Source organism: Oncorhynchus keta, chromosome 10 (assembly GCF_023373465.1).
Source record: "Oncorhynchus keta strain PuntledgeMale-10-30-2019 chromosome 10, Oket_V2, whole genome shotgun sequence".
Classification (NCBI taxonomy): domain Eukaryota; kingdom Metazoa; phylum Chordata; class Actinopteri; order Salmoniformes; family Salmonidae; genus Oncorhynchus; species Oncorhynchus keta.
The window spans coordinates 18,090,572-18,118,071 of record NC_068430.1 but is presented as its reverse complement, the minus strand read 5'-3'; the positions used below and the strand labels follow the sequence as shown (position 1 = coordinate 18,118,071).

At 46.5% G+C, this 27,500-nt stretch overlaps 1 protein-coding gene across 2 annotated transcripts in view; it reads right to left on the bottom strand.

Moving 5' to 3' along the window:
* Nucleotides 1–11,556, bottom strand: part of rassf5 (Ras association domain family member 5) — a 54,149-nt gene extending 42,593 nt beyond the window's left edge. For both annotated transcript variants that reach the window (XM_052526602.1, XM_052526603.1), the window contains exon 1: nucleotides 11,394–11,556. In XM_052526602.1, the coding sequence (XP_052382562.1) occupies nucleotides 11,394–11,535 (142 nt within the window). In that variant the 5' untranslated portion in view covers nucleotides 11,536–11,556. The remainder of the gene's footprint in view (nucleotides 1–11,393) is intronic.
* Nucleotides 11,557–27,500: the final 15,944 nt, after the last annotated feature.

Genomic DNA, 27,500 nt, shown 5'->3' with positions numbered 1-27,500 from the left:
TGGTTCATAAGGACAGCGTAGCTAACACATCTTCTGCCAATATTACTGTTGTAATGATATGCTATGTGGTTCATAAGGACAGCGTAGCTAACACATCTTCTGTTAACATTACTGTTGTAATGATATGCTATGTGGTTCGTAAGGACAGCGTAGCTAACACATCTTCTGCCAACATTACTGTTGTAATGATATGCTATGTGGTTCATAAGGACAGCGTAGCTAACACATCTTCTGTTAACATTACTGTTGTAATGATATGCTATGTGGTTCGTAAGGACAGCGTAGCTAACACATCTTCTGCCAACATTACTGTTGTAATGATATGCTATGTGGTTCATAAGGACAGCGTAGCTAACACATCTTCTGCCAACATTACTGTTGTAATGATATGCTATGTGGTTCATAAGGACAGCGTAGCTAACACATCTTCTGTTAACATTACTGTTGTAATGATATGCTATGTGGTTCATAAGGACAGCGTAGCTAACACATCTTCTGCCAACATTACTGTTGTAATGATATGCTATGTGGTTCATAAGGACAGCGTAGCTAACACATCTTCTGTTAACATTACTGTTGTAATGATATGCTATGTGGTTCATAAGGACAGCGTAGCTAACACATCTTCTGTTAACATTACTGTTGTAATGATATGCTATGTGGTTCATAAGGACAGCGTAGCTAACACATCTTCTGCCAACATTACTGTTGTAATGATATGCTATGTGGTTCATAAGGACAGCGTAGCTAACACATCTTCTGCCAATATTACTGTTGTAATGATATGCTATGTGGTTCATAAGGACAGCGTAGCTAACACATCTTCTGTTAACATTACTGTTGTAATGATATGCTATGTGGTTCATAAGGACAGCGTAGCTAACACATCTTCTGTTAACATTACTGTTGTAATGATATGCTATGTGGTTCATAAGGACAGCGTAGCTAACACATCTTCTGTTAACATTACTGTTGTAATGATATGCTATGTGGTTCATAAGGACAGCGTAGCTAACACATCTTCTGCCAACATTACTGTTGTAATGATATGCTATGTGGTTCATAAGGACAGCGTAGCTAACACATCTTCTGCCAACATTACTGTTGTAATGATATGCTATGTGGTTCATAAGGACAGCGTAGCTAACACATCTTCTGTTAACATTACTGTTGTAATGATATGCTATGTGGTTCATAAGGACAGCGTAGCTAACACATCTTCTGCCAATATTACTGTTGTAATGATATGCTATGTGGTTCATAAGGACAGCGTAGCTAACACATCTTCTGTTAACATTACTGTTGTAATGATATGCTATGTGGTTCATAAGGACAGCGTAGCTAACACATCTTCTGTTAACATTACTGTTGTAATGATATGCTATGTGGTTCATAAGGACAGCGTAGCTAACACATCTTCTGCCAATATTACTGTTGTAATGATATGCTATGTGGTTCGTAAGGACAGCGTAGCTAACACATCTTCTGTTAACATTACTGTTGTAATGATATGCTATGTGGTTCGTAAGGACAGCGTAGCTAACACATCTCTGCCAACATAACGTGTAACGTAACTTATTTGAAAAGTCTTTATTTTATTACATTGCTCATAATTAGTTAAAGCGATACATTTGTATCCGTTCTCGTCGGACTTCAGCTGCATATTTCCCACCATTATCTTCAAATGTTAAAAACATTGTGAAGCCACGGCTATTTTCTGGAGAATTGCATTATGGGGCCTAAAAGCACTGAAATAGTGTCCACTACTTGTATGTTTAGTATTTTGGCGAATTTAGTACGACATCAGTAAACTTTTGGCATACAAACTACATCCCTACTATGACCAATAAGCAAACTATATACTCAATTTATGTCAATAGTATGGTTAGTGCGGTTAGTATAGGTATTCGAATACAGCTCATGTTTCTTGTGTTCATATTGCCACAGATCACTCTCTGTCTGTCTGTCTGTCTGTATTCCTAAAGAGCATTGCACATGCAGTGAGCATTCCTGAGAGCTGCATGCAGTGAGCACTCAGTCCCCCCAGTCCTCCCTGAGGCTCTGAGCTCTTATCTCCCCCAGTCAACAGAGGGAATCTCCTCCTTGTCAAACAAGCAGTCACTTCCCTTACAGCCTCACCACTGCAACATTACCATACTGAACCTCACTTCTCCTACAGTCACACGATTGGAACACTGGACTTCTCACAGCACAACTGATATCTTATGAGGCAGCGTAACCTAGTGGTTAGAGCATTGGACTAGTAACTGGAAGGTTGCAAGTTCAAACACCTGAGCTGACAAGGTACGAATCTGTCGTTCTGCCCCTGAACAGGCAGTTAACCCACTGTTCCTAGGCCGTCATTGAAAATAAGAATTTGTTCTAGTTAAATAAAGGTAAAATAACCTTTCTCTTGCTCTTTCTCTTGGGTTCTGAATAATCCCTTCCCCTACAAAGACACAACACTATGGTGCAGTGTGTTACTTCCTTGAGCCGTGCTGTGGTCAGAGCTGTAGAATCCCCTGCAGTACCGGGAACTCAGGGGGGCTTTTAGAAATGAGGGGAAACACTGATGGCTCTGTCAAAGATACTCACTCTCCTCTCCTCTCCTCTCCTCTCCTCTCCTCTCCTCTGACAATCACCAGGACATTTTATGCTGACACCCCTTTCTTTCTCCCCTCCCTCCTTTCTGTCAGAATCAGCTGCGTCGGCAGCCTTTTCTGCTGCTATCTAGAGCAGCTGGTGCCGGAGGCTGTAACCTTTATAACCTTGAGACCGGCCATTTCCCTCTGCGAAGCACTGCTGCAGTCACACATGCGAACAAACAAACAAGTTTCAGCTCACACTGTACGTACACCTCTTCCACCACACCTCTCCTGCATCACAGACTCTTCACCGTTCCTCCCTCACATACATCCTGTGGCCATCGGCCGCTCACCCAGCCTAGATACAGCCTGAATAAACAGCTTGTGCTCTGACCCCGCCTATACCAGCCAAAGCCAACAAACTCTATCCCCATGTGTGTGTGTGTGTGTGTGTGTGTGTGTGTGTGTGTGTGTGTGTGTGTGTGTGTGTGTGTGTGTGTGTGTGTGTGTGTGTGTGTGTGTGTGTGTGTGTGTGTGTGTCCATTCCCTATCCCATCCTATCCCTCCCTTCTTCCATCCTTCCTTCCTTTTACATTTCTTATAGACTAGAGCTCACACAAGAGAGACAATGCTAAACCAAAACACAGAACTGTCCCTGTCTCTCAGGAAACAGAGGAGACAAGACTGATCCAAAACACAGAACTGTCCCTGTCTCTCAGGCAACAGAAGAGACAAGACTGAACCAAAACACAGAACTGTCCCTGTCTCTCAGGCAACAGAAGAGACAAGGCTGAACCAAAACTGAGAACTTTCCCTGTCTCCTAGGCAACAGAAGAGACAAGGCTGAACCAAAACACAGAACTGTACCTGTCTCTCAGACAACAGAAGAGACAAGGCTGAACCAAAACACAGAACTGTACCTGTCTCTCAGGCAACAGAAGAGACAAGGCTGAACCAAAACACAGAACTGTCCCTGTCTCTCAGGCAACAGAAGAGACAAGGCTGAACCAAAACACAGAACTGTACCTGTCTCTCAGGCAACAGAAGAGACAAGGCTGAACCAAAACACAGAACTGTCCCTGTCTCTCAGGCAACAGAAGAGACAAGGCTGAACCAAAACACAGAACTGTACCTGTCTCTCAGGCAACAGAAGAGACAAGGCTGAACCAAAACACAGAACTGTACCTGTCTCTCAGGCAACAGAAGAGACAAGGCTGAACCAAAACACAGAACTGTCCCTGTCTCTCAGGCAACAGAAGAGACAAGGCTGAACCAAAACACAGAACTGTACCTGTCTCTCAGGCAACAGAAGAGACAAGGCTGAACCAAAACACAGAACTGTCCCTGTCTCTCAGGCAACAGAAGAGACAAGGCTGAACCAAAACACAGAACTGTACCTGTCTCTCAGGCAACAGAAGAGACAAGGCTGAACCAAAACACAGAACTGTACCTGTCTCTCAGGCAACAGAAGAGACAAGGCTGAACCAAAACACAGAACTGTACCTGTCTCTCAGGCAACAGAAGAGACAAGGCTGAACCAAAACACAGAACTGTACCTGTCTCTCAGGCAACAGAAGAGACAAGGCTGAACCAAAACACAGAACTGTCCCTGTCTCTCAGGCAACAGAAGAGACAAGGCTGAACCAAAACTGAGAACTTTCCCTGTCTCCTAGGCAACAGAAGAGACATGGTATATCTACAGCTGACACCACACACAGCAGAGTGACACCCTGAACACTAAGCTAGTCAATCACACAGAGTGGGGAGATTCTGAGTGAACTAGAGCTAGCCAATGAAAGAGAGATGCTGTGAGAGGTCTGAAAGAATGGATGAGAGGTGATTTTGCTAGGGCGCATTTCTGAAGGTGATAATCACACGCCTCTCTACAACCTATTTCAGACGGGATTCATGGTATGACACGGCGCGCGCACACAAACACTCACACAGTCGCTCTGTCAGGCCTGTGCCACCCACACACACCAAATATAACCAGCGTGGCCGGGTAGAGGAAGTAGCAGTTCAAGGAGAGAAACACGCTAACACACTCAAAGATAGGAGGTCATAGGGTTTTCCTGAAATAATAAAACTCCTGGTCCTCGACAGGAGGACACTAGAGTCAACAGAAACAGAAAATCAACATATTTCTATTGGTAACGGCAGAGTGGTGGACAGCGGGGGAGGTATTGGGAACTTTGGGGCTGGAAGAGGATGGGATTCCATCCGCCATCTTGGTCAGTTAGTTCATCACAGAAGCCGTAGTATACACAATCATGACAATTACGGAGAAGTCAGCCAGTAGGAAAGAGTCATTTTAGATAGGCAAATTAAATGTTTTGATACAATGATCTAACATGATGAAGAAAGGGAACCGGTTTAATCTAAATAAGCTCTTTATGCTCAGGGCCTAAAGTGAGGTTATATCAATCAAATGTATTTATAAAGCCCGTTTTACATCAGCTGATGTCACAAAGTGTTACATGGTAACCCAGCCTAAAACAACAAACAGCAAGCAATGCAGATGTAGAAGCACGGTGGCTTGGAAAAACTCCCTAGAAAGGCAGGAACCAAGCAAGAAACCTAGAGAGGACCAGGCTATGTGGGGTGGCCAGTCCTCTTCTGGCTGTGCCGGGTGGAGATTATAAACCTAGAGAGGACCAGGCTATGTGGGGTGGCCAGTTCTCTTCTGGCTGTGCCGGGTGCAGATTATAAACCTAGAGAGGACCAGGCTATGTGGGGTGGCCAGTCCTCTTCTGGCTGTGCCGGGTGGAGATTATAAACCTAGAGGACCAGGCTATGTGGGGTGGCCAGTCCTCTTCTGGCTGTGCCGGGTGGAGATTATAAACCTAGAGAGGACCAGGCTATGTGGGGTGGCCAGTCCTCTTCTGGCTGTGCCGGGTGGAGATTATAAACCTAGAGAGGACCAGGCTATGTGGGGTGGCCAGTCCTCTTCTGGCTGTGCCGGGTGGAGATTATAAACCCAGAGAGGACCAGGCTATGTGGGGTGGCCAGTCCTCTTCTGGCTGTGCCGGGTGGAGATTATAAACCTAGAGAGGACCAGGCTTTGTGGGGTGGCCAGTCCTCTTTATGGAAACCTAGAGAGGACCAGGCTATGTGGGGTGGCCAGTCCTCTTCTGGCTGTGCCGGGTGGAGATTATAAACCTAGAGGACCAGGCTATGTGGGGTGGCCAGTCTGGCTCGGGTGGAGATTATAAACCTAGAGAGGACCAGGCTGGGGTGGCCAGTTCTCTTCTGGCTGTGGAGAGATTATAAACCTAGAGAGGACCAGGCTATGTGGGGTGGCCAGTCCTCTTCTGGCTGTGCCGGGTGGAGATTATAAACCTAGAGGACCAGGCTATGTGGGGTGGCCAGTCCTCTTCTGGCTGTGCCGGGTGGAGATTATAAACCTAGAGAGGACCAGGCTATGTGGGGTGGCCAGTCCTCTTCTGGCTGTGCCGGGTGGAGATTATAACAGAACATGGCCAGATATTAAACATTTCAACTGCTCCACTAGCCCTGATAGATATGACTCTCTAGAGGAGGGATGGACCACTGATCCAGCCTATACCAGCCAAAGCCAACAAACCCTTAAATGAACCAAAACTGTGCTAAGAGTGTGCAGAGCTGTCTCAAGGCAAAGGGAGGCAACTTTGAAGAATCTCAAATAGAAAATATATTTTGATTTGTTTAACACTTTTCTGGTTACTACATGATTCCATGTGTGATTTCATAGTTTTGATGTCTTCACTATTATTCTACAATCTAGAAAATAGTCAAAATAAAGAAAAACCCTTCATTGAGTAGGTGTGTCCAAACTTTATATATATATATATATATATATATATATATATATTTACTGTGTTTTATTGTAGTTAAGAGAGTTAAGTAGTTTAACTGCACAAACGGATTAAATGCACAGTTGACTGCATGTGTGGGTGTGGGTGTGGATGTGGGTGTGGGTGTGGGTGTGTGTACACAGACCCGCGAGCCACTGCAGCCCCTCCATGATGTGTTCAGATATTTTGTGACCCACACCCCCATCAAAGTTGCCCATCCCTGCTCTAGAGGGATTAGCTGGTCCACTGCTGATTGGTGGAGGGAGGGCTGTGATATCATACAGGTGTAGTGACATGTTCTGGTTCCTTTGATAAGCTGATTGATGTTTGGTCAGGACCTTATCAGTCCTTCACAGACAGCTCTCGAATAAGACACACACACACACACACACTGTCCATTAATCACAGTACTCCATTCTGCTTGTTTGTTTTATCTGTCGGCCCCGTTGCCTAGTCAATGCCATTTTACCTGCTGTTGTTATGCAAGCTGATTAGCTGTTGTCTCACCCACTGTTTTAGCTAGCTTTCCCAATTCAACACCTGTGATTACTGTATGCCTCGCTGTATGTCTCTCTCAAATGTCAATATGCCTTGTATACTGTTGCTCAGGTTAGTTATCATTGTTTTAGTTCACAATGGAGCCCCTAGTCCCACTCCTCATACCCCTGATACCTCCTTTGTCCCACCTCCCACATATGCGGTGACCTCACCCATTACAACCAGCATGTCCAGAGATAAAACCTCTCTCATCATCACCCAGTGCCTGGGCTTACCTCCGCTGTACCCGCACCCCACCATACCCCTGTCTGCGCATTATGCCCTGAATATATTCTACCATGCCCAGAAACCTGCTCCTCTTATTCTCTGTCCCCAACGCTCTAGGCGACCAGTTTTGATAGCCTTTAGCCGCATCCTCATACTACTCCTTCTCTGTTCCGCGGGTGATGTGGAGGTAAACCCAGGCCCTGCATGTCCCCAGGCACCCTCATTTGTTGACATCTGTGATCGAAAAAGCCTTGGCTTCATGCATGTCAACATCAGAAGCCTCCTCCCTAAGTTTGTTTTACTCACTGCTTTAGCACACTCTGCTAACCCTGATGTCCTTGCCGTGTCTGAATCCTGGCTCAGGAAGGCCACCAAAAATTCAGAGATTTCCATACCCAACTATAACATCTTCTGTCAAGATAGAACTGCCAAAGGGGGTGGAGTTGCAGTCTACTGCAGAGATAGCCTGCAAAGTAATGTCATACTTTCCAGGTCCATACCCAAACAGTTCGAACTACTAATTCTGAAAATTACTCTCTCCAGAAATAAGTATCTCACTGTTGCCGCCTGCTACCGACCCCCCTCTGCTCCCAGCTGTGCCCTGGACACCATTTGTGAATTGATTGCCCCCCATCTAGCTTCAGAGTTTGTTCTGTTAGGTGACCTAAACTGGGATATGCTTAACACCCCGGCAGTCCTACAATCTAAGCTAGATGCCCTCAATCTCACACAAATCATCAAGGAACCCACCAGGTACAACCCTAACTCTGTAAGCAAGGGCACCCTCATAGACGTCATCCTGACCAACTGGCCCTCCAAATACACCTCCGCTGTCTTCAACCAGGATCTCAGCGACCACTGCCTCATTGCCTGTATCCGCTACGGTGCCGCAGTCAAACGACCACCCCTCATCACTGTCAAACGCTCCCTAAAACACTTCTGTGAGCAGGCCTTTCTAATCGACCTGGCCCGGGTATCCTGGAAGGACATTGACCTCATCCCGTCAGTTGAGGATGCCTGGTCATTCTTTAAGAGTAACTTCCTCACCATTTTAGATAAGCATGCTCCGTTCAAAAAATGCAGAACTAAGAACAGATACGGCCCTTGGTTCACTCCAGACCTGACTGCCCTCGAACAGCACAAAAACATCCTGTGGCGGACTGCAATAGCATCGAACAGTCCCCGCGATATGCAACTGTTCAGGGAAGTCAGGAACCAATACACGCAGTCAGTCAGGAAAGCTAAGGACAGCTTCTTCAGGCAGAAGTTTGCATCCTGTAGCTCCAACTCCAAAAAGTTCTGGGACACTGTGAAGTCCATGGAGAGCACCTCCTCCCAGCTGCCCACTGCACTGAGGCTAGGGAACACGGTCACCACCGACAAATCCATGATTATCGAAAACTTCAACAAGCATTTCTCAACGGCTGGCCATGCCTTCCGCCTGGCTACTCCTACCTCGGCCAACAGCTCCGGCCCCCCCGCAGCTCCTCGCCCAAGCCTCTCCAGGTTCTCCTTTACCCAAATCCAGATAGCAGATGTTCTGAAAGAGCTGCAAAACCTGGACCCGTATAAATCAGCTGGGCTTGACAATATGGACCCTCTATTTCTGAAACTATCCGCCGCCATTGTCGCAACCCCTATTACCAGCCTGTTCAACCTCTCTTTCATATCGTCTGAGATCCCCAAGGATTGGAAAGCTGCCGCAGTCATCCCCCTCTTCAAAGGGGGAGACACCCTGGACCCAAACTGTTACAGACCTATATCCATTCTGCCCTGCCTATCTAAGGTCTTCGAAAGCCAAGTCAACAAACAGGTCACTGACCATCTCGAATCCCACCGTACCTTCTCCGCTATGCAATCTGGTTTCCGAGCCAGTCACGGGTGCACCTCAGCCACACTCAAGGTACTAAACGATATCATAACCGCCATCGATAAAAGACAGTACTGTGCAGCCGTCTTCATCGACCTTGCCAAGGCTTTCGACTCTGTCAATCACCATATTCTTATCGGCAGACTCAGTAGCCTCGGTTTTTCGGATGACTGCCTTGCCTGCTTCACCAACTACTTTGCAGACAGAGTTCAGTGTGTCAAATCGGAGGGCATGCTGTCCGGTCCTCTGGCAGTCTCTATGGGGGTGCCACAGGGTTCAATTCTCGGGCCGACTCTTTTCTCTGTATATATCAATGATGTTGCTCTTGCTGCGGGCGATTCCCTGATCCACCTCTACGCAGACGACACCATTCTATATACTTTCGGCCCGCCATTGGACACTGTGCTATCTAACCTCCAAACGAGCTTCAATGCCATACAACACTCCTTCCGTGGCCTCCAACTGCTCTTAAACACTAGTAAAACCAAATGCATGCTTTTCAACCGATCGCTGCCTGCACCCGCATGCCCGACTAGCATCACCACACTGGATGGTTCCGACCTTGAATATGTGGACACCTATAAGTACCTAGGTGTCTGGCTAGACTGCAAACTCTCCTTCCAGACCCATATCAAACATCTCCAATCGAAAATCAAATCAAGAGTCAGCTTTCTATTCCGCAACAAAGCCTCCTTCACTCACGCTGCCAAGCTTACCCTAGTAAAACTGACTATCCTACCGATCCTCGACTTTGGCGATGTCATCTACAAAATTGCTTCCAACACTCTTCTCAGCAAACTGGATGCAGTTTATCACAGTGCCATCCGTTTTGTCACTAAAGCACCTTATACTACCCACCACTGCGACTTGTATGCTCTAGTCGGCTGGCCCTCACTACATATTCGTCGCCAGACCCACTGGCTCCAGGTCATCTACAAGGCCATGCTAGGTAAAGCTCCGCCTTATCCCAGTTCACTGGTCACGATGGCTACACCCATCCGTAGCACGCGCTCCAGCAGGTGTATCTCACTGATCATCCCTAAAGCCAACACCTCATTCGGGCGCCTTTCGTTCCAGTACTCTGCTGCCTGTGACTGGAACGAATTGCAAAAATCGCTGAAGTTGGAGACTTTTATCTCCCTCACCAACTTCAAACATCAGCTATCTGAGCAGCTAACCGATCGCTGCAGCTGTACATAATCTATTGGTAAATAGCCCACCCATTTTCACCTACCTCATCCCCACAGTTTTTATTTATTTACTTTTCTGCTCTTTTGCACACCAATATCTCTACCTGTACATGATCATCTGATCATTTATCACTCCAGTGTTAATCTGCAATATTGAAATTATTCGCCTACCTCCTCATGCCTTTTGCACACATTGTATATAGACTCCCCTTTTTTTCCTACCCTGTTATTGACTTGTTAATTGTTTACTTAATTGTTTACTCCATTTACTCACCTGTGTTGTTTGTTCACACTGCTATGCTTTATCTTGGCCAGGTCGCAGTTGCAAATGAGAACTTGTTCTCAACTAGCCTACCTGGTTAAATAAAAGGTGAAATAAATAAAAATAAAAACACACCATTGATTTAAATGGTACACACACTCACAGATGCATGTACGCACACAGGCAAACACTTCAGTCCAATTTCTTATTTCACTATGTTAATCTATAAATCTGTCTCTGGAGCCTCGTCTTTTTTCTACCAAGGTGCAGACAGCATGTTCTCCTTGTATTACGCTCTATACCCACTCAGTATTTATCCCTGGACACAACTGCGTCAGTCCACTCCACGAACAGAAACGCTAGGATCCATGCTGAACTCCATTCCAGGCCCCTAAACAGTCAGTTCTAATGTCATATTCCCAGTACAGACCACAGGCAGACATCTAGAATCTGGTTTTATAGGATCGTCCCCTCGGATTACAAATAAGGTTTATAAGAACACATTTATCATCGGATGACTTTGATGTTCAGAGTCATCTATCGGGAGAAAAGACAGAGAGATAGAGATTCTGAGTTACAGTATACAGTACTTAAAAGGGTCATTGTAGAGATGTCCTTTTCTTGACATAATGTAACAATACTCCTACCCAGCACCTCTATCTTTATCTTCCTCTCATTCCTCTCTTTCTTTTTATCTTCTGCTATCTGTTCTCTATCTACCATATCTTGCCATCTTACTCTCTGACACTCCTCTCAACCCTCCACCTTCTCTTTCTTTCTTCCTCTCCCATCTCCCTCCTCCTCTAGACCTGAGAAATGGATGCATTCATTGCGAGAGCCATTGAAGGAGCTCCATCCCTCCATCCTTCTCTCTCCCCCTCTCCATACCTGAGGAAGAGGTGATGAGTGATCCGTGGGAACTGGTTCTGCGGAGCATCCGTAGTCCGTCACTCCAGGAACGAGACTTAGGCAGGCGCCGTAACAGCCTTCCCAAACGCCTGGACACCTGACCAAAACACGCACTGCCCATATCGCCATCCTCACCCCCAAGTCACCCTCTCCCTCACCCCCCACCTCAGCCGTCAGATGCAGAGACAAGGATTGAGAAACTCTTAACTGGTTTACACCCTCACCTCTCTCCCCCTCCTCTACCCCCCACCCCACCATCAACGGTGCTACCGGTGTCCGTCTGGGAGCGTGGCACCACCTCGCTGGCACCGTCCTGTACCCCAGGCCGCCAGCTCCCTCCGGTGATTGCCCTCTGCCCCTCTCCTGCCTGCGGCTGAGGGACTCCCTGTCGGTCCGAGGGCTGCCTGCTCGCCAGCCTCCCCAGTGCCCGCCATCCCAGCGCCACCACTCACCCAGCTGTGCCACACTCCGAACCAGCACCCCGCCCACCTCTCGCTTTGCCACCCCGTACACACACAGACCTCACACACACCTCGCTCTTACCTCACGCACACACTCAGACACACCGCCTCCTCTTCTTCCCGTACCCTTCCGATAGTCAGCGCACACACACACACACCTCTAGCCCTGACAGTCCTCACACCTCAGCTTGCCTCTCTCCCCTCCCTCCTTCTCTCCCTCATCCTCTGTGAAGTTTCCTCACACATACCACTACCCTCAACCTATCCTGACCCCACTGCTGGCATCGCTCTCTCTCATTCACTTGTTTTGTAGATGATAGACTCTGTGTTCTCTTGTTCTTTCTCTCTATCTCTCAGCTCTCTGTGCCTCTGCTGCAGCACCCACACACTCTGCAGCAGCAGACAGCTTAAAGAGACAGAGCCCCAACACTCAAACTCATCATTGCTCGCTCTCTCTCTCTATCACTGGCTTCCCCTCTCTAGCCCTCCTTGTCTATCAAAATATTTGTCCATCTCCAGGGTCACTGGACATCTTCGTGGTCACACGCCAATAACACAGTAAACATGCGAGAGCAGAGCACTGCAGTGTTGGATATTGTCTCCCAAATGTTGTCTCAACTTCCACTGCCTCCTTTCCTTCCGTCTCTCCCTCGCTCTCCTCCAATCGCGCCATCTCTCTCTCTCTCTTCCTTGCTCTCCTCCAATCGCGCCCTCTCTCCCTCGCTCTCCTCCAATCGCGCCCCCTCTCCTCCAATTGCGCCATTCTCTCTCTCTCCTGTGTGAATATCACAGCCTGGCAAGTGAAATGATTCACCACTAAACATCACAGAAACGGTGGTATGTCTTTTTACTGTGTGACATGCTTCGCACCAGCTCTCTGTATGTGTGTCTGTATGTGTGAGTGTGTGTCTATGTGTGTCTGTATGTGTGTCTGTATGTGTATGTGTGTGTGTGTATGTGTATGTGTGTGTGCATATCTTGGTATTTTTGATACACACTCCATTGGCTATTAATATGCCCTGGAGAAGACATCGAGAGGGCTGCTGGGACTTTTCCTGCCCTACTTCTGAGCCTGATGAGTTTGGAGGCACAGGATGTACCAGCCTTCATCAAATCACACACACACACACACACCTATATATACATATATTACCTACTCATCTGCAACAGCATAAGTAATATAGATTATATGATTATGACACCAGTTATATCAATAGCACCATCTCTCCATGCACTGCTGAACTAGCAGACACTTAATACATTCTGTTTTACACTACTGTCTTCTTCTTTGTGTGTGTGTAGCACCTGTTGTGTGTCCACTCCTCCTTTCTCTAACACCGATTAAGACGAGGCAGTTACACACACACTGCTGTCTCCACAAGCCACCTTAGAGCAGTCCCAGGGCCTGCCAAGTGCACCCTAAATATAACCTGAGTAAAACTCCCCACAGATCTGTCACACATACAGGAGAACTGCATCAGCTCTCTCTCTCTCACACACACACACACACACACACACACACACACACACACACACACACACACACACACACACACACACACACACACACACACACACACACACACACACACACACACACACAACACACACACACACAGATATAGGAGATAGTCTCTTATGTGAAGACAACATCACTCGTTGGTATTCATCCCATAACAGTTCAACTAATATCTGAAATCTTAAACCATATTTCCTTATTCTTTAAAAAATATATTTAAACCTAACCCTAGCTCCATGTGCACACCCTGGCTCTACCCTAACCCTAGCTCCATGTGCACACCCTGGCTCTACCCTAACCCTAGCTCCATGTGCACACCCTGGCTCTACCCTAACCCTAGCTCCATGTGCACACCCTGGCTCTACCCTAACCCTAGCTCCATGTGCACACCCTGGCTCTACCCTAACCCTAGCTCCATGTGCACACCCTGGCTCTACCCTAACCCTAGCTCCATGTGCACACCCTGGCTGTACCCTAACCCTAGCTCCATGTGTACACCCTGGCTCTACCCTAACCCTAGCCATAACCCTAACCCTAGCCATAACCCTAACCCTAGCCATAACCCTAACCCTAGCCATAACCCTAACGCTAGCCATAACCCTAACCCTAGCCATAACCCTAGCCATAACCCTAACCCTAGCCATAACCCTAACCCTAGCCATAACCCTAACCCTAACCCTAGCCATAACCCTAACCCTAGCCATAACCCTAACCCTAACCTAGCTATAACCCTAACCCTAGCCCTAGCCATAAGCCATAAACCTAACCCTAGCCATAACCCTAACCTAAACCTAACCATAACCCTATAACCCCAAAACCCTAGCCATAAGCCTAACCCTAACCCTAACCCTAATAACCCTAACCCTAGCCATAACCCTAACCCTAGCCATAAACCTAACCCTAGCCATAACCCTAACCATAACCCTAACCATAACCCTAGCCATAACCCTAGCCATAACCCTAGCCATAACCCTAGCCATAACCCTAACCCTAACCATAACCCTAGCTATAACCCTAACCCCAACCATAAACCTAACCATAACCCTAACCCTAGCCATAACCCTAACCCTAGCCATAACCCTAACCATGCCATAAAGTCCTCATGAAGGGGTGAATAGAAAGCTCAGAGGCAGCATCATGACATTGAGTTGTAAAGATTCTAATGTCTCTCTATGACTGACATCCCTGCACAAACGTTGAACATTTCTGCCTGCCTGGCCCAATGTTGAACTCTCTGCTCAGACGTGACTAGCATGGTCAGAAGGGGTCATGTTAGACATTTGTAGATATGCTAGGCTGGTGGTTTATTAAACATGTGTAGCAGTGGTATGTGTGTACAGGAAGCTTAGAGCCATTAACACCCTCTGCTTCCTCTGCTGGAGTCAAAAGGAGCTCTGAGAGTACGGTAACACACAGTCAGACTGCTATGGCTGCTGCTGAAGACAAGGCCAGCACTGTGTAGGGGATGGGGGAGGGCATAGGGTTTAGGATACGGGGAGGGCACAGGGTATATGTGGACTAAGGGATGGGACAGGCTATACTTTAGGGAGGGCATAGGGAGAGTATCTCCATAAACTACCAGTATACTAGCTACAGTGCCTTGCGAAAGTATTCGGCCCCCTTGAACTTTGCGACCTTTTGCCACATTTCAGGCTTCAAACATAAAGATATAAAACTGTATTTTTTCGTGGAGAATCAACAACAAGTGGGACACAATCATGAAGTGGAACGACATTTATTGGATATTTCAAACTTTTTTAACAAATCAAAAACTGAAAAAATGGGCGTGCAAAATTATTCAGCCCCCTTAAGTTAATACTTTGTAGCGCCACCTTTTGCTGCGATTACAGCTGTAAGTCGCTTGGGGTATGTCTATCAGTTTTGCACATCGAGAGACTGAATTTTTTTCCCATTCCTCCTTGCAAAACAGCTCGAGCTCAGTGAGGTTGGATGGAGAGCATTTGTGAACAGCAGTTTTCAGTTCTTTCCACAGATTCTCGATTGGATTCAGGCCTGGACTTTGACTTGGCCATTCTAACACCTGGATATGTTTGTTTTTTAACCATTCCATTGTAGATTTTGCTTTATGTTTTGGATCATTGTCTTGTTGGAAGACAAATCTCCATCTCAGTCTCAGGTCTTTTGCAGACTCCATCAGGTTTTCTTCCAGAATGGTCCTGTATTTGGCTCCATCCATCTTCCCATCAATTTTAACCATCTTCCACGTCCCTGTTGAAGAAAAGCAGGCCCAAACCATGATGCTGCCACCACCATGTTTGACAGTGGGGATGGTGTGTTCAGGGTGATGAGCTGTGTTGCTTTTACGCCAAACATAACGTTTTTCATTGTTGCCAAAAAGTTACATTTTGGTTTCATCTGACCAGAGCACCTTCTTCCACATGTTTGGTGTGTCTCCCAGGTGGCTTGTGGCAAACTTTAAACGACACTTTTTATGGATATCTTTAAGAAATTGCTTTCTTCTTGCCACCCTTCCATAAAGGCCAGATTTGTGCAATATACGACTGATTGTTGTCCTATGGACATAGTCTCCCACCTCAGCTGTAGATCTCTGCAGTTCATCCAGAGTGATCATGGGCCTCTTGGCTGCATCTGTGATCAGTCTTCTCCTTGTATGAGCTGAAAGTTTAGAGGGACAGCCAGGTCTTGGTAGATTTGCAGTGGTCTGATACTCCTTCCATTTCAATATTATCGCTTGCACAGTGCTCCTTGGGATGTTTAAAGCTTGGGAAATATTTTTGTATCCAAATCCGGCTTTAAACTTCTTCACAACAGTATCTCGGACCTGCCTGGTGTGTTCCTTGTTCTTCATGATGCTCTCTGCGCTTTTAACGGACCTCTGAGACTATCACAGTGCAGGTGCATTTATACGGAGACTTGATTACACACAGGTGGATTGTATTTATCATCATTAGTCATTTAGGTCAACATTGGATCATTCAGAGATCCTCACTGAACTTCTGGAGAGAGTTTGCTGCACTGAAAGTAAAGGGGCTGAATAATTTTGCACGCCCAATTTTTCAATTTTTGATTTGTAAAAAAAGTTTGAAATATCCAATAAATGTCGTTCCACTTCATGATTGTGTCCCACTTGTTGTTGATTCTTCACAAAAAAAATAAAGATATAAAACTGTATGTTTGAAACCTGAAATGTGGCAAAAGGTCACAAAGTTCAAGGGGGCCGAATACTTTCGCAAGGCACTGTACCAATGAAGAGAGCTTCGTTAGGCCTAAGGCAACAGTGACATCACAACCAGACAAAATAAACAGGCTCACTGCATGAGGAGGAGGGTTGATCTCCTATTTTCTCTGCTATGGTAGCCTAGTGGTTTTTATTTATTTAATTTCACCTTTATTTAACCAGGTAGGCTAGTTGAGAACAAGTTCTCATTTACAACTGCGACCTGGCCAAGATAAAGCATAGCAGTGTGAACAGACAACACAGAGTTACACATGGAGTAAACAATTTACAAGTCAATAAGACAGTAGAAAAAAATAAGAAAAAAAGAGAGAGTCTATATATATTGTGTGCAAAGGGCATGAGGAGGTAGGCGAATAATTACAATTTAGCAGATTAACATTGGAGTGATAAATGATCAGATGGTCATGTACAGGTAGAGATACTGGTGTGCAAAAGAGCAGAAAAGTAAATAAATAAAAACAGTATGGGGATGAGGTAGGTGAATTGGGTGGGCTATTTACCGACTATGTACAGCTGCAGCTGCTCAGATAGCAGATGTTTAAAGTTGGTGAGGGAGATAAAAGTCAGAGGCAGGTAGCCTAGTGGTTAGAGGCAGGTAGCCTAGTGGTTAGAGGCAGGTAGCCTAGTGATTAGAGCATTGGGCCAGTAACCAAAAGGTTGATGGATTGAATCCCAGAGCTGAAAAGGCAAAAATATGTCATTCTGCCCCTGAACAAGGCAGTTAACCCACTGTTCCCCGGGCGCCAAAGACGTGGATGTCGATTAAGGCAGCCCCACACACCTCTCTGATTCAGAGGTTGTGTTAAATGCAGAAGACACATTTGAGTTGAATGGATTCGGTTGGACAACTGACTAGGTCTCCCCCTTTATCCTTTCCTTTCCATTTCTGCTAACATTTCCCTAGTGTGTCTGCCTGCCTAGTGTGTCTGCCTGCCTAGTGTGTCATCAGTGGCAGTGTCACTCCCCATGTTTTCCTGTGGAAGCAGTGACCAAAGACTGATTCAACGCCTGGAAAGAGAGACAGAGACTTTTGTTTATTATCTATTTCACTTGCTTTGGCTATGTAAACATCTGTTTCCCATGCCAATAAAGCCTGTTGAATTGGAGAGAGAGAGAACAGGAGAGAGAGAAAGAGAACAGGAGAGAGAGAGAGAGAGAGAGAGAGAGAGAGAGAGAGAGAGAGAGAGAGAGAGAGAGAGAGAGAGAGAGAGAGAGAGAGAGAGAGAGAGAGAGAGAACAGGAGAGAGAGAAAGAGAACAGGAGAGAGCAGAGGAGAGCGAGAGAGAGAACAGGAGAGAGAGGGAACAGGAGAGAGAGGGAACAGGAGAGAGAGAGAGAACAGGAGAGAGAGAGAGAACAGGAGAGAGAGAGAGAGAACAGAGAGAGAGAGAGAGAGAGAGAGAGAGAGAGAGAGAGGAGAGAGAGAGAGAGAGAGAGAGAGAGAGAGAGAGAGAACAGGAGAGAGAGAGGACAGGAGTGAGAGAGTGTGTGTAGGTGTGTATCTATGTGTGAGTTTCTACAACAGCAACTTTAGAGACCTTTAATTAAAAGATAACACTATCATTTTGTAAGGTTGCAGTTTTAGACCAAGGAGGGGTAAAGTAAGAAACTGTACAGTATTGGGCTTCCCTCAGACGATCAGGTTTATTTGAAAGTGGTGGTGGTGGATGGAGTGAGTGGCAGCTCTATGTGGAACACACACACACACACACACACACACACACACACACACACACACACACACACACACACACACACACACACACACACACACACACACACACACACACACACACACACACACACACACACACACACGATAAATACAAATAGAGGGGTTAGTGCTTCTAGTCCAAACTGCTCTATGAGATTATAACCTGCATTTTATTAAGATTATATGTACTATATGGATCTAGAATGGATCCTATATATGTACACTACCGTTCAAAAGTTTGTGGTCACTTAGAAATGCACATTTTCTAATGATCAATTAGCCTTTTAAAATGATAAACTTGGATTAGCTAACACAACGTGCAATTGGAACACAGGACTGTGTTCCATGGGCCTCTGTATGTATCTATGTAGCATTTCCATTCAAAATCAGCCATTTCCAGCTACAATAGTTATTTACAACATGAACAATGTCAACACTGTTTTTCTGATCAAATCTATGTTATTTTAATGGACAAAAACAATGACATTTCTAAGTGACCCCAAACTTTTGAACGATGGTGTATGTATGTACGACGTGGATCTAGAATGGATCCTATACACTACCGGCTAAATGTTTTACAATTCAAGGGTTTTTCTTTATTTGTACTATTTTCTACATGGTAGAATAAGTGTGAAGACATCAAAACTATGAAATAACATATATGGAATCATGTAGTAACCAAACAAAAGTATTAAACAAGTAAAAATATATTTTAAATTTGAGATTCTTCAAAATAGCCACCCTTTGCCTTGATGAACAGTGTCACATCTGGAGGAAACCTGGCACCATCCCTACGGTGAAGCATGGTGGTGGCAGCATCATGCTGTGGGGATGTTTATCAGTGGCTGGACTGGGAGACTAGTCAGGATCGAGGCAAAGATGAACGGAGCATAGTGCAGAGAGATCCTTGATGAAAACCTGCTCCAGATTGCCCAGGACCTCTGAATGTCCCAGGGTGGCCCAGCCAGAGCCTGGACTTGAACCAGATCTAACATTTCTGGAGAGACCTGAAAAAAGCTGTGCAACGACGCTCCCCATACAACCTGACAGACCTTGAGAGGATCTGCAGAGAAGAATAGGAGAAACTCAATATGTGCTAGCAAAACAGTCCTGTATCTGACCACTTCCGTATTGAGCGAGTCACTTGTATTTCCTTCTTAGTTTTTGCTTGTAAGCAGGAATCAGGAGGATAGAATTATGGTCAGATTTGCCAAATGGAGGGTGAGGGAGAGCTTTGTATGCATCTCTGTGTGTGGAGTAAAGGTGGTCTAGAGTTTTTTCCCCTCTGGTTGCACATGTGACATGGTGGTAAAAATTAGGTGAAACGGATTTAAGTTTGCCTGCAGTAAAGTCCCTTGCTACTAGGAGTGTCGCTTCTGGATGAGCATTTTCTCGTTTGCTTATGGCCTTACAGAGTTGGTTGAGAGCGGTCTTATTGCCAGCATCGGTTTGTGGTGGTAAATAGACGGCTATGAATAATATAGATGAGAACTCTCCTGGTAAATAGTGTGGTCTACAGCTTATCATAAGGTACTCTACCTCAGGCGAGCAATACCTCGAGACTTCTTTAATATTTGACATCGCGCACCAGGTGTTATTGACAAATAGACAAACACCCCCACCCCTGTAGCTTCTCTGTCCTGCCGGTGCATGGAAAATCCCACCAGCTCTTTATTATCCGTGTCGTCGTTCAGCCACGACTTGGTGAAACACAAGATATGACCATTTTTAATGTCCTGTTGGTAGTATAATCTTGATCGTAGGTCATCTATTTTATTTTCCAATGATTGCACGTTGGCCAATAGAAGAGATGGCAGTGGGAGTTTACTCAATCGCCTACGAATTCTCGTAAGGCAGCCTGACCTCCGCCCCCTTTTTTCCCTTCTTTTCTTCACGCAAATGACGGGGATCTGGGCCTGTTCCTGAGAAAGCAGTATATCCTTCACATCGGACTCGTTAAAGAAAAAATATTCTTCCAGTTTGAGGTGAGTAATCGCTGTTCTGATGTCCAAAAGTAATTTTCGGTCATAAGAGACGGTAGCAGCAACATTATGTACTAGATAAGTTTTTAAAAATAAGTTACAAATAACTCGAAAAACCTAACAAAAAAGCACAGTTGGTTGGGAGCACGTAAAACATCAGCCATCCCATCTGGCGCCATTATAAGGTGCAGGGTGGAGTAGCGGGTGGTAGCCAGATAGTAAGAGTGAGTAAGTGCAGGGCAGGGTACTAAGCGGGTGCTGGCTAGTGGTGACCATAACAGTCTGATGGCCTGGAAATAGAAACTGTTTTTCACTCTCTCGGTCCCAACTTTGATGCACCTGAACTGTCTTCGCCTTCTAGATGGTAGCGGGGTGAACAGGCCATGGCTCGGGTGGCTGAGGTCATCTCATCTACTATCCCTCTCTTTCTATTAGTCTCTCATCCCTTTCTCTCTCCATCCTCTTCTATCTTTCCTGTCTTCTGTCCTTCCCTTTTTGTCCTTGACTATCTTTACCTATCATCTCTCTGCCCTCTCCCTTTGGTCTCTTTCTCCGCCCTCTCCCTGTGTGCCCTCTCCCTGAGCCCTCTCACTCTACCCTCTCCCTGTGCCCTCTTACTCTACCCTCTCCCTCTGCCATCTCTCACTCTACCCTCTCCCTCTGCCATCTCTCACTCTACCCTCTCCCTCTACCCTCTCCCTGTGCTCTCTCACTCTACCCTCTCACTCTAACCTCTCCCTCTACCCTCTCCCTGAGCCCTCTCCCTGTGCCCTCTTCCTGTGCCCTCTCCCTCTACCCTCTCCCTGAGCCCTCTCCCTGAGCCCTCTCCCTGTGCCCGCTCCATGTGCCCTCTCCATGTGCCCTCTCCCTCTACCTCTACCCTCTCCCTGAGCCCTCTCCCTCTACCCTCTCCCTGTGCCCTATCCCTCTAACCTCTCCCTCTACCCTCTCCCTGTGCCCTCTCCCTCTGCCCTCTCCCTGAGCCCTCTCCATGTGCCCTCTCCCTGTGCCCTCTCCCTGTGCCCTCTCCCTGTGCCCTCTCCCTCTACACTCTCCATGTGCCCTCTCCCTGTGCTTTCTCCCTCTACCCTCTCCCTGTACCCTCTCCCTCTGCCCTCTCCCTGTACTCTCTCCATGTGCCCTCTCCCTGTACCCTCTCCATGTGCCCTCTCCCTCTCCATCTCCATGTGCCCACTCCCTCTGCCCTCTCCCTGTACCCTCCCCATGTGCCCTCTCCCTCTCCCTGTGCCCTCTCCCTCTGCCCTCTCCCTTTACCCTCTCCCTGTACCCTCTCCATGTACCCTCTCCCTCTGCCCTCTCCCTGTACCTTCTCCCTGTGCCCTCTCCCTGTACCCTCTCCCTGTGCCCTCTCCCTGTGCCCTCTCCCTCTACCCTCTCCCTGTACCCTCTCCCTGAGCCCTCTCCATGTGCCCTCTACCCTCTCCCTCTGCCCTCTCCCTGTACCCTCTCTCTGCCCTCTCCATGTGCCCTCTCCCTGTGCCCTCTCCCTCTACCCTCTCCCTGAGCCCTCTCCATGTGCCCTCTCCCTGTGCCCTCTCCATGTGCACTCTCCATGTGCCGTCTCCCTGTGCACTCTCCATGTGCCCTCTCCCTCTACCATCTCCCTGTGCCCTCTCCCTCTACCCTCTCCCTGTGCCCTCTCCCTCTGCCCTCTCCCGGTGCCCTCTCCCTCTACCCTCTCCCTGTGCCCTCTCCCTGTACCCTCTCGCTGAGCCCTCTCCCTGTACCCTCTCGCCGAGCCCTCTTCCTCTACCCTCTCCCTGTGCCCTCTCCCTGTACCCTCTCGCTGAGCCCTCTCCCTGTGCCCTCTCCCTGTGCCCTCTCCCTGTACCCTCTCCCTGTGCCCTCTCCCTCTACCCTCTCCCTGTGCCCTCTCCCTGTGCCCTCTCCCTGTGCCCTCTCCCTCTACCTGTGCCCTCTCCCTCTACCCTCTCCCTGTGCCCTCTCCCTGAGCCCTCTCCCTGTGCCCTCTCTCTCCCCTTAGTTTCCTTTCTCCTCATCGCCAACTCTTCTTCTCCTTTATACCGCTCTTTCCACTCTCTCTTACACTCTCTTTCCACTCTCTCTTACACTCTCTCTTTCCACTCTCTCTTACACTCTCTCTTACACTCTCTCTTTCCACTCTCTCTTACACTCTCTTTCCACTCTCTCTTTCCACTCTCTCTTACACTCTCTCTTTCCACTCTCTCTTTCACTCTCTCTTACACTCTCTCTTTCCACTCTCTTACACTCTCTCTTACACTCTCTCTTACACTCTTTCCACTCTCTTTCCACTCTCTTTCCACTCTCTCTTACACTCTTTCCACTCTCTCTTACACTCTCTTTCCACACTCTTTCCACTCTCTCTTACACTCTCTCTTACACTCTCTCTTTCCACTCTCTCTTTCCACTCTCTCTTACACTCTCTCTTACACTCTCTCTTTCCGCTCTCTCTTTCCACTCTCTCTTTCCACTCTCTCTTCCACTCTCTCTTCCACTCTCTCTTTCCACTCTCTCTTACACTAGCATTCTCTTCCATTGTCTTGCTCTCTCTTCTTCCCCTCCCCACTTCAGTTCTCTCTGAGCACCCTGACATAGAGCCTACATAGGACAGAAAGAGTGGAGGAGTCCATGAAGAGTAGAGCAGAAAGATGCTATGTGTACTGAAGAAAGTAGTGTGATGTTGTGTGTGAGAGAGCACAGTGGTGACAGAGAACCGTGGTGATAGAGAACCAGTAGGATTGAATGTGGGCTAGATGACACCTGAGCCATGTTTAAACACATACAGACACAAACATGCCACTCCCTTCCCCTCCAGAGCTGTCACACATGAGAAGATAACTGGGACCAAAATACCCCCATACAGATATCACAATGGCAGATGACCTACAGTAGTACTGACACATGCACTAGCTTAATATTCCATAAACACAAGCATAACTCTAGACTTCCTAAACGAACTTTGTCCTTCTCTCTCTCTTTCTCACTCCCTCATTCCTGTCTCTCTGCATAGGCTAATGCCTGAAGCTGTGCTTGCAAATCATACTGTGACACTGAGAGGGAGGGGAGGCTGGAGGAGGATAGGGGGACAGAGAGACGAGTCTGGGAGGACAAGATAATGGGGTTTCCATAGGAGGTTGCTGGCTGCAGCTCTGAATGCTTGGCAAAGTCACACTCTCTCACTCTCTCTGAAGAGTAATATTGCTAGTCTAGTCCTGGCCTGATAGTGCGCTTCACATTAAAGCCAGATGCAACAACAGCCAGCAGTATCCACCTTGGTATGAGGTCAATATCCAAGCCTCATCTTCAAACTATGATGTCACAGCACATCCCTCAAAGCAATTCTGCACTATCACCAAGTGAAAGAAAAGCAATCAAGCACAAACCATCTCTATTATATTGTAGTAAAGCAACAGTTTCACCTTCGTCCTGAAGAACTGGAAATGAGTGTGTCCTCTACTGTCACGGTTTAGCCCACTACTTACTTTTACACTTGAGCGCCTGCTGGGCGTTGATTGGCTGGTTACAAACGTCGCACCAGTCCTGAGTAACTGTTCTGGTCCAGAACAGGTGGCCCTCCCCTGTCTCCGCACGCACGCGTGGGTCCTCCTGCTCCTGGGAGGCAAATATTGACCAGGCCTCCTTCCGGTGTGTTTCTGTGCGTGCGAGTTTAACGACCCCTGTCCTTCCCTGTGTCAACCGCTCCATCGGTGGCCCCCCGGTGTCCCCTTTGGTACCCGGCCCGGTGGTCTCACCAGGGAGGCTGTGGGATGCGCGCATCCTGACTGGCCGGTCCCGATGTGAGTGTGCGCCAGTGTGTCCGTTTGTGGGCGCGCTTGATCTGTCACACTTGGCATCTGCTATCTGTTCGTTGGCCGATGTGCTTGAACGAACATTTGTGACGGTCTTCAGTGAACTCCCTCCGTCATCGGCATAGTCATTGCCGCTTGCCCTCCGTCCGCTTTGACCAGTGTCCTCCCTCGCCGCCGTCATGTCTCTCTCCGTGTGCCCACAATCAGGCCTGCTGCTGTCGCGTTCTCTGTCGAAGCTACGTGGCACCAGCTCCGGCTGAGCCCCACTTCTCACCCCGGGATTCCCCCCTCCTACCTCGGCTGCTGCTCGTTGGTGTGATAAGACCGACACCGAACCGCACTCCCGCTGCACCGATATCTTCCTGGTCACCATATTCTCCAGGGAGTATTTCCTCGGTAACGTTATTTTCTTCTTCCCGGTGGCCGTTATTTCCTTAAAGAAAAACTCCTGGTCTGGGCTAGGACGATGCTGTCTTGGTCCTACCACACTCACTGAAGCCATTGCCCTGCTCCTAATACAATGCCCTAATAACGTGTGTGTAGCGGTGCGTGTGCGGTGAATGTAAACTAAATTGAAGCGCGAGCCAGGCATGAAGTGTGACACATCTGCAACGACGATTCTGAAAGCGTTTAAATGCCACAGGGGGACGAGCACTCTTAAAGCGGCAGTGTGCTTAATCCAGGGATTTTTCAGTTTAGTTTAAATTTAACCAGGGATTAAACTACTACTAGGTTACTTCTACTAATACTACAGTACTATTATTATTTGTACTACTATTACAGTAGCCTACTACTACACTATTTATAGCCATGACGAGCTTTGAAAGGCTGGTCATGGCTCACATCAACATCATCATGCTGGAAACCCTAGACCCACTCTGCCCCAACAGATCCACAGATGACACAATCTCAACCGCACTCCACACTGCCCTTTCCCACCTGGACAAAAGGAACACCTATGTGAGAATGCTTTGACTACAGCTCAGCGTTCAACACCATAGTGCCCTCAAAGCACATCAATAAACTAAGGACCCTGGGATTAAACACCTCCCTCCTCAACTGGATCTTGGACTTCCTGACGGGCCGCCCCCTGGTGGTAAGGGTAGGCAACACATCTGCCACACTGATCCTCAACACTGGGGCCCCTCAGGGGTGCGTGCTTAGTCCCCCCCATACTCTCTTTTCACCCACGACTGTGTGGCCAACTACGACTCCAACAACATCATTAAATTTGCTGATGATACAACAGTGGTAGGCCTGATCACTGACAACGATGAGAGCCTATAGGGAGGTCAGAGACCTGGTAGTGTGGTGCCAGGACAACAACCTCTTCCTCGATGTGAGCAAGACAAAGGAGATGATCGTGGACTACAGGGGCTATAGTGGAGCGGGTCGAGAGTTTCAAGTTCCTTGGTGTCCACATCACCAATAAACTATCAAGGTTCAAACACACCAAGACAGTTGTGAAGAGGGCACGACAACACCTTTTCCCCTTCAGGAGACTGAAAAAGATTTGGCATGGGTCACCAGATCCAGCACCAAGTCTAGGACCAAAAGGTTGCTTAACAGCTTCTACCCCAAAGCCATAAGACTGCTGAACAATTAATCAAATGGCCACCGGACTATTACATTTAACCCCCCCCTTTGTTTTTTTACTCTGCTACTACTCGCTGTTTATTATCTATGCATAGTCACTTTACAAATGACCTTGACTAACACCTGTACCCCCTGCAAATTTGGTAGGTTACTCCCTGGATATAGCCTTGTTGTTGTTATGTCATTTTCCTGTGTTGCTTTTTACTTTAGTTTATATAGTAAATATTTTCTTAACTCTATTTCTTGAAACTGTATTGTTGGTTAAGGGCTTGTAAGTAAGCAGTTAACAGTAAGGTTTACACTAAATACAATTCGATAGGGGCCTATTGTAGGCTATTAATACTGCACTATATTACTACTGCACTATATTACTACTGTACTATATTACTACTGCACTATATTACTACTGCACTATAATAATAATAATATAATATATGCCATTTAGCAGACGCTTTTATCCAAAGCGACTTACAGTCATGTGTGCATATATTACTACTGTACTATATTACTACTGCACTATATTACTACTGTACTATATTACTACTGCACTATATTACTACTGCACTATATTACTACTGCACTATATTAATACTGCACTATATTACTACTGTATTATATTACTACTGCACTATATTACTACTGTACTATATTACTACTGTACTATATTACTACTGCACTATATTACTACTGTACTATATTACTACTGTACTATATTACTACTGTACTATATTACTACTGCACTATATTACTACTGCACTATATTACTACTGCACTATATTACTACTGTACTATATTACTACTGCACTATATTACTACTGCACTATATTACTACTGTACTATATTACTACTGCACTATATTACTAATGTACTATATTACTACTGCACTATATTACTACTGCACTATATTACTACTGCACTATATTACTAATGTACTATATTACTACTGCACTATATTACTACTGCACTATATTACTACTGCACTATATTACTAATGTACTATATTACTACTGCACTATATTACTACTGCACTATATTACTACTGCTACAGATGATGATAGAATAGACATATGTTGTTTTTCACCATTCTTTCCAATCATTATTATGGAATCATTTTTTGGTGACTGATCCCAAAGACAAAAATCCATGAACTTCTGAACTTGTTCTGTTGCCATTAGCATACAGTACATTGAACCTATAAACATGGGGATAGACATCAGTGAACCCATCCACGTACATAGCTTATGAAGAAGTAAAAATGCTAACCATTTAGCCTGCTGTGTTACGATTAGGAAAAATATAAACATTTCCATGTCACAATACATCATCTGTTTTATAAGAAACCACATGACGCAGTGAGCTTGTTCCCCACAAGACAGAAATTCCCCCAATGGTTTGCAGAACACCCCTGTCACAAACACCCAACCACGCACACAAGGCTCAAACACAAATACCTTTCACTTTCACATTATTAAAGTGTATTTAGTTTACATTGTGATGAGTTTAGTTGTTTCTTGTTTACTCAGGAAAACCTTCTGTTTGTCAGTCTACTCTTCATCGGTCATTCTCAAACCAGTTGGCACGGAGTCAAATTGAGAGTTTGTAGATATTCAGTAATTGCACAGTGAAGTCCGGAGGCTGAAAAGATTTGTCATGGGCCTTCAAATCCTCAAAACGTTATCGAGAGCATCTTGACTGGCTGCATCACCGCTTGGTAGGGTATATGTACGTATGGCCAATACATCACTGGGGCCGAGCTCCCTGCCACCCAGGTCCTCTATACTA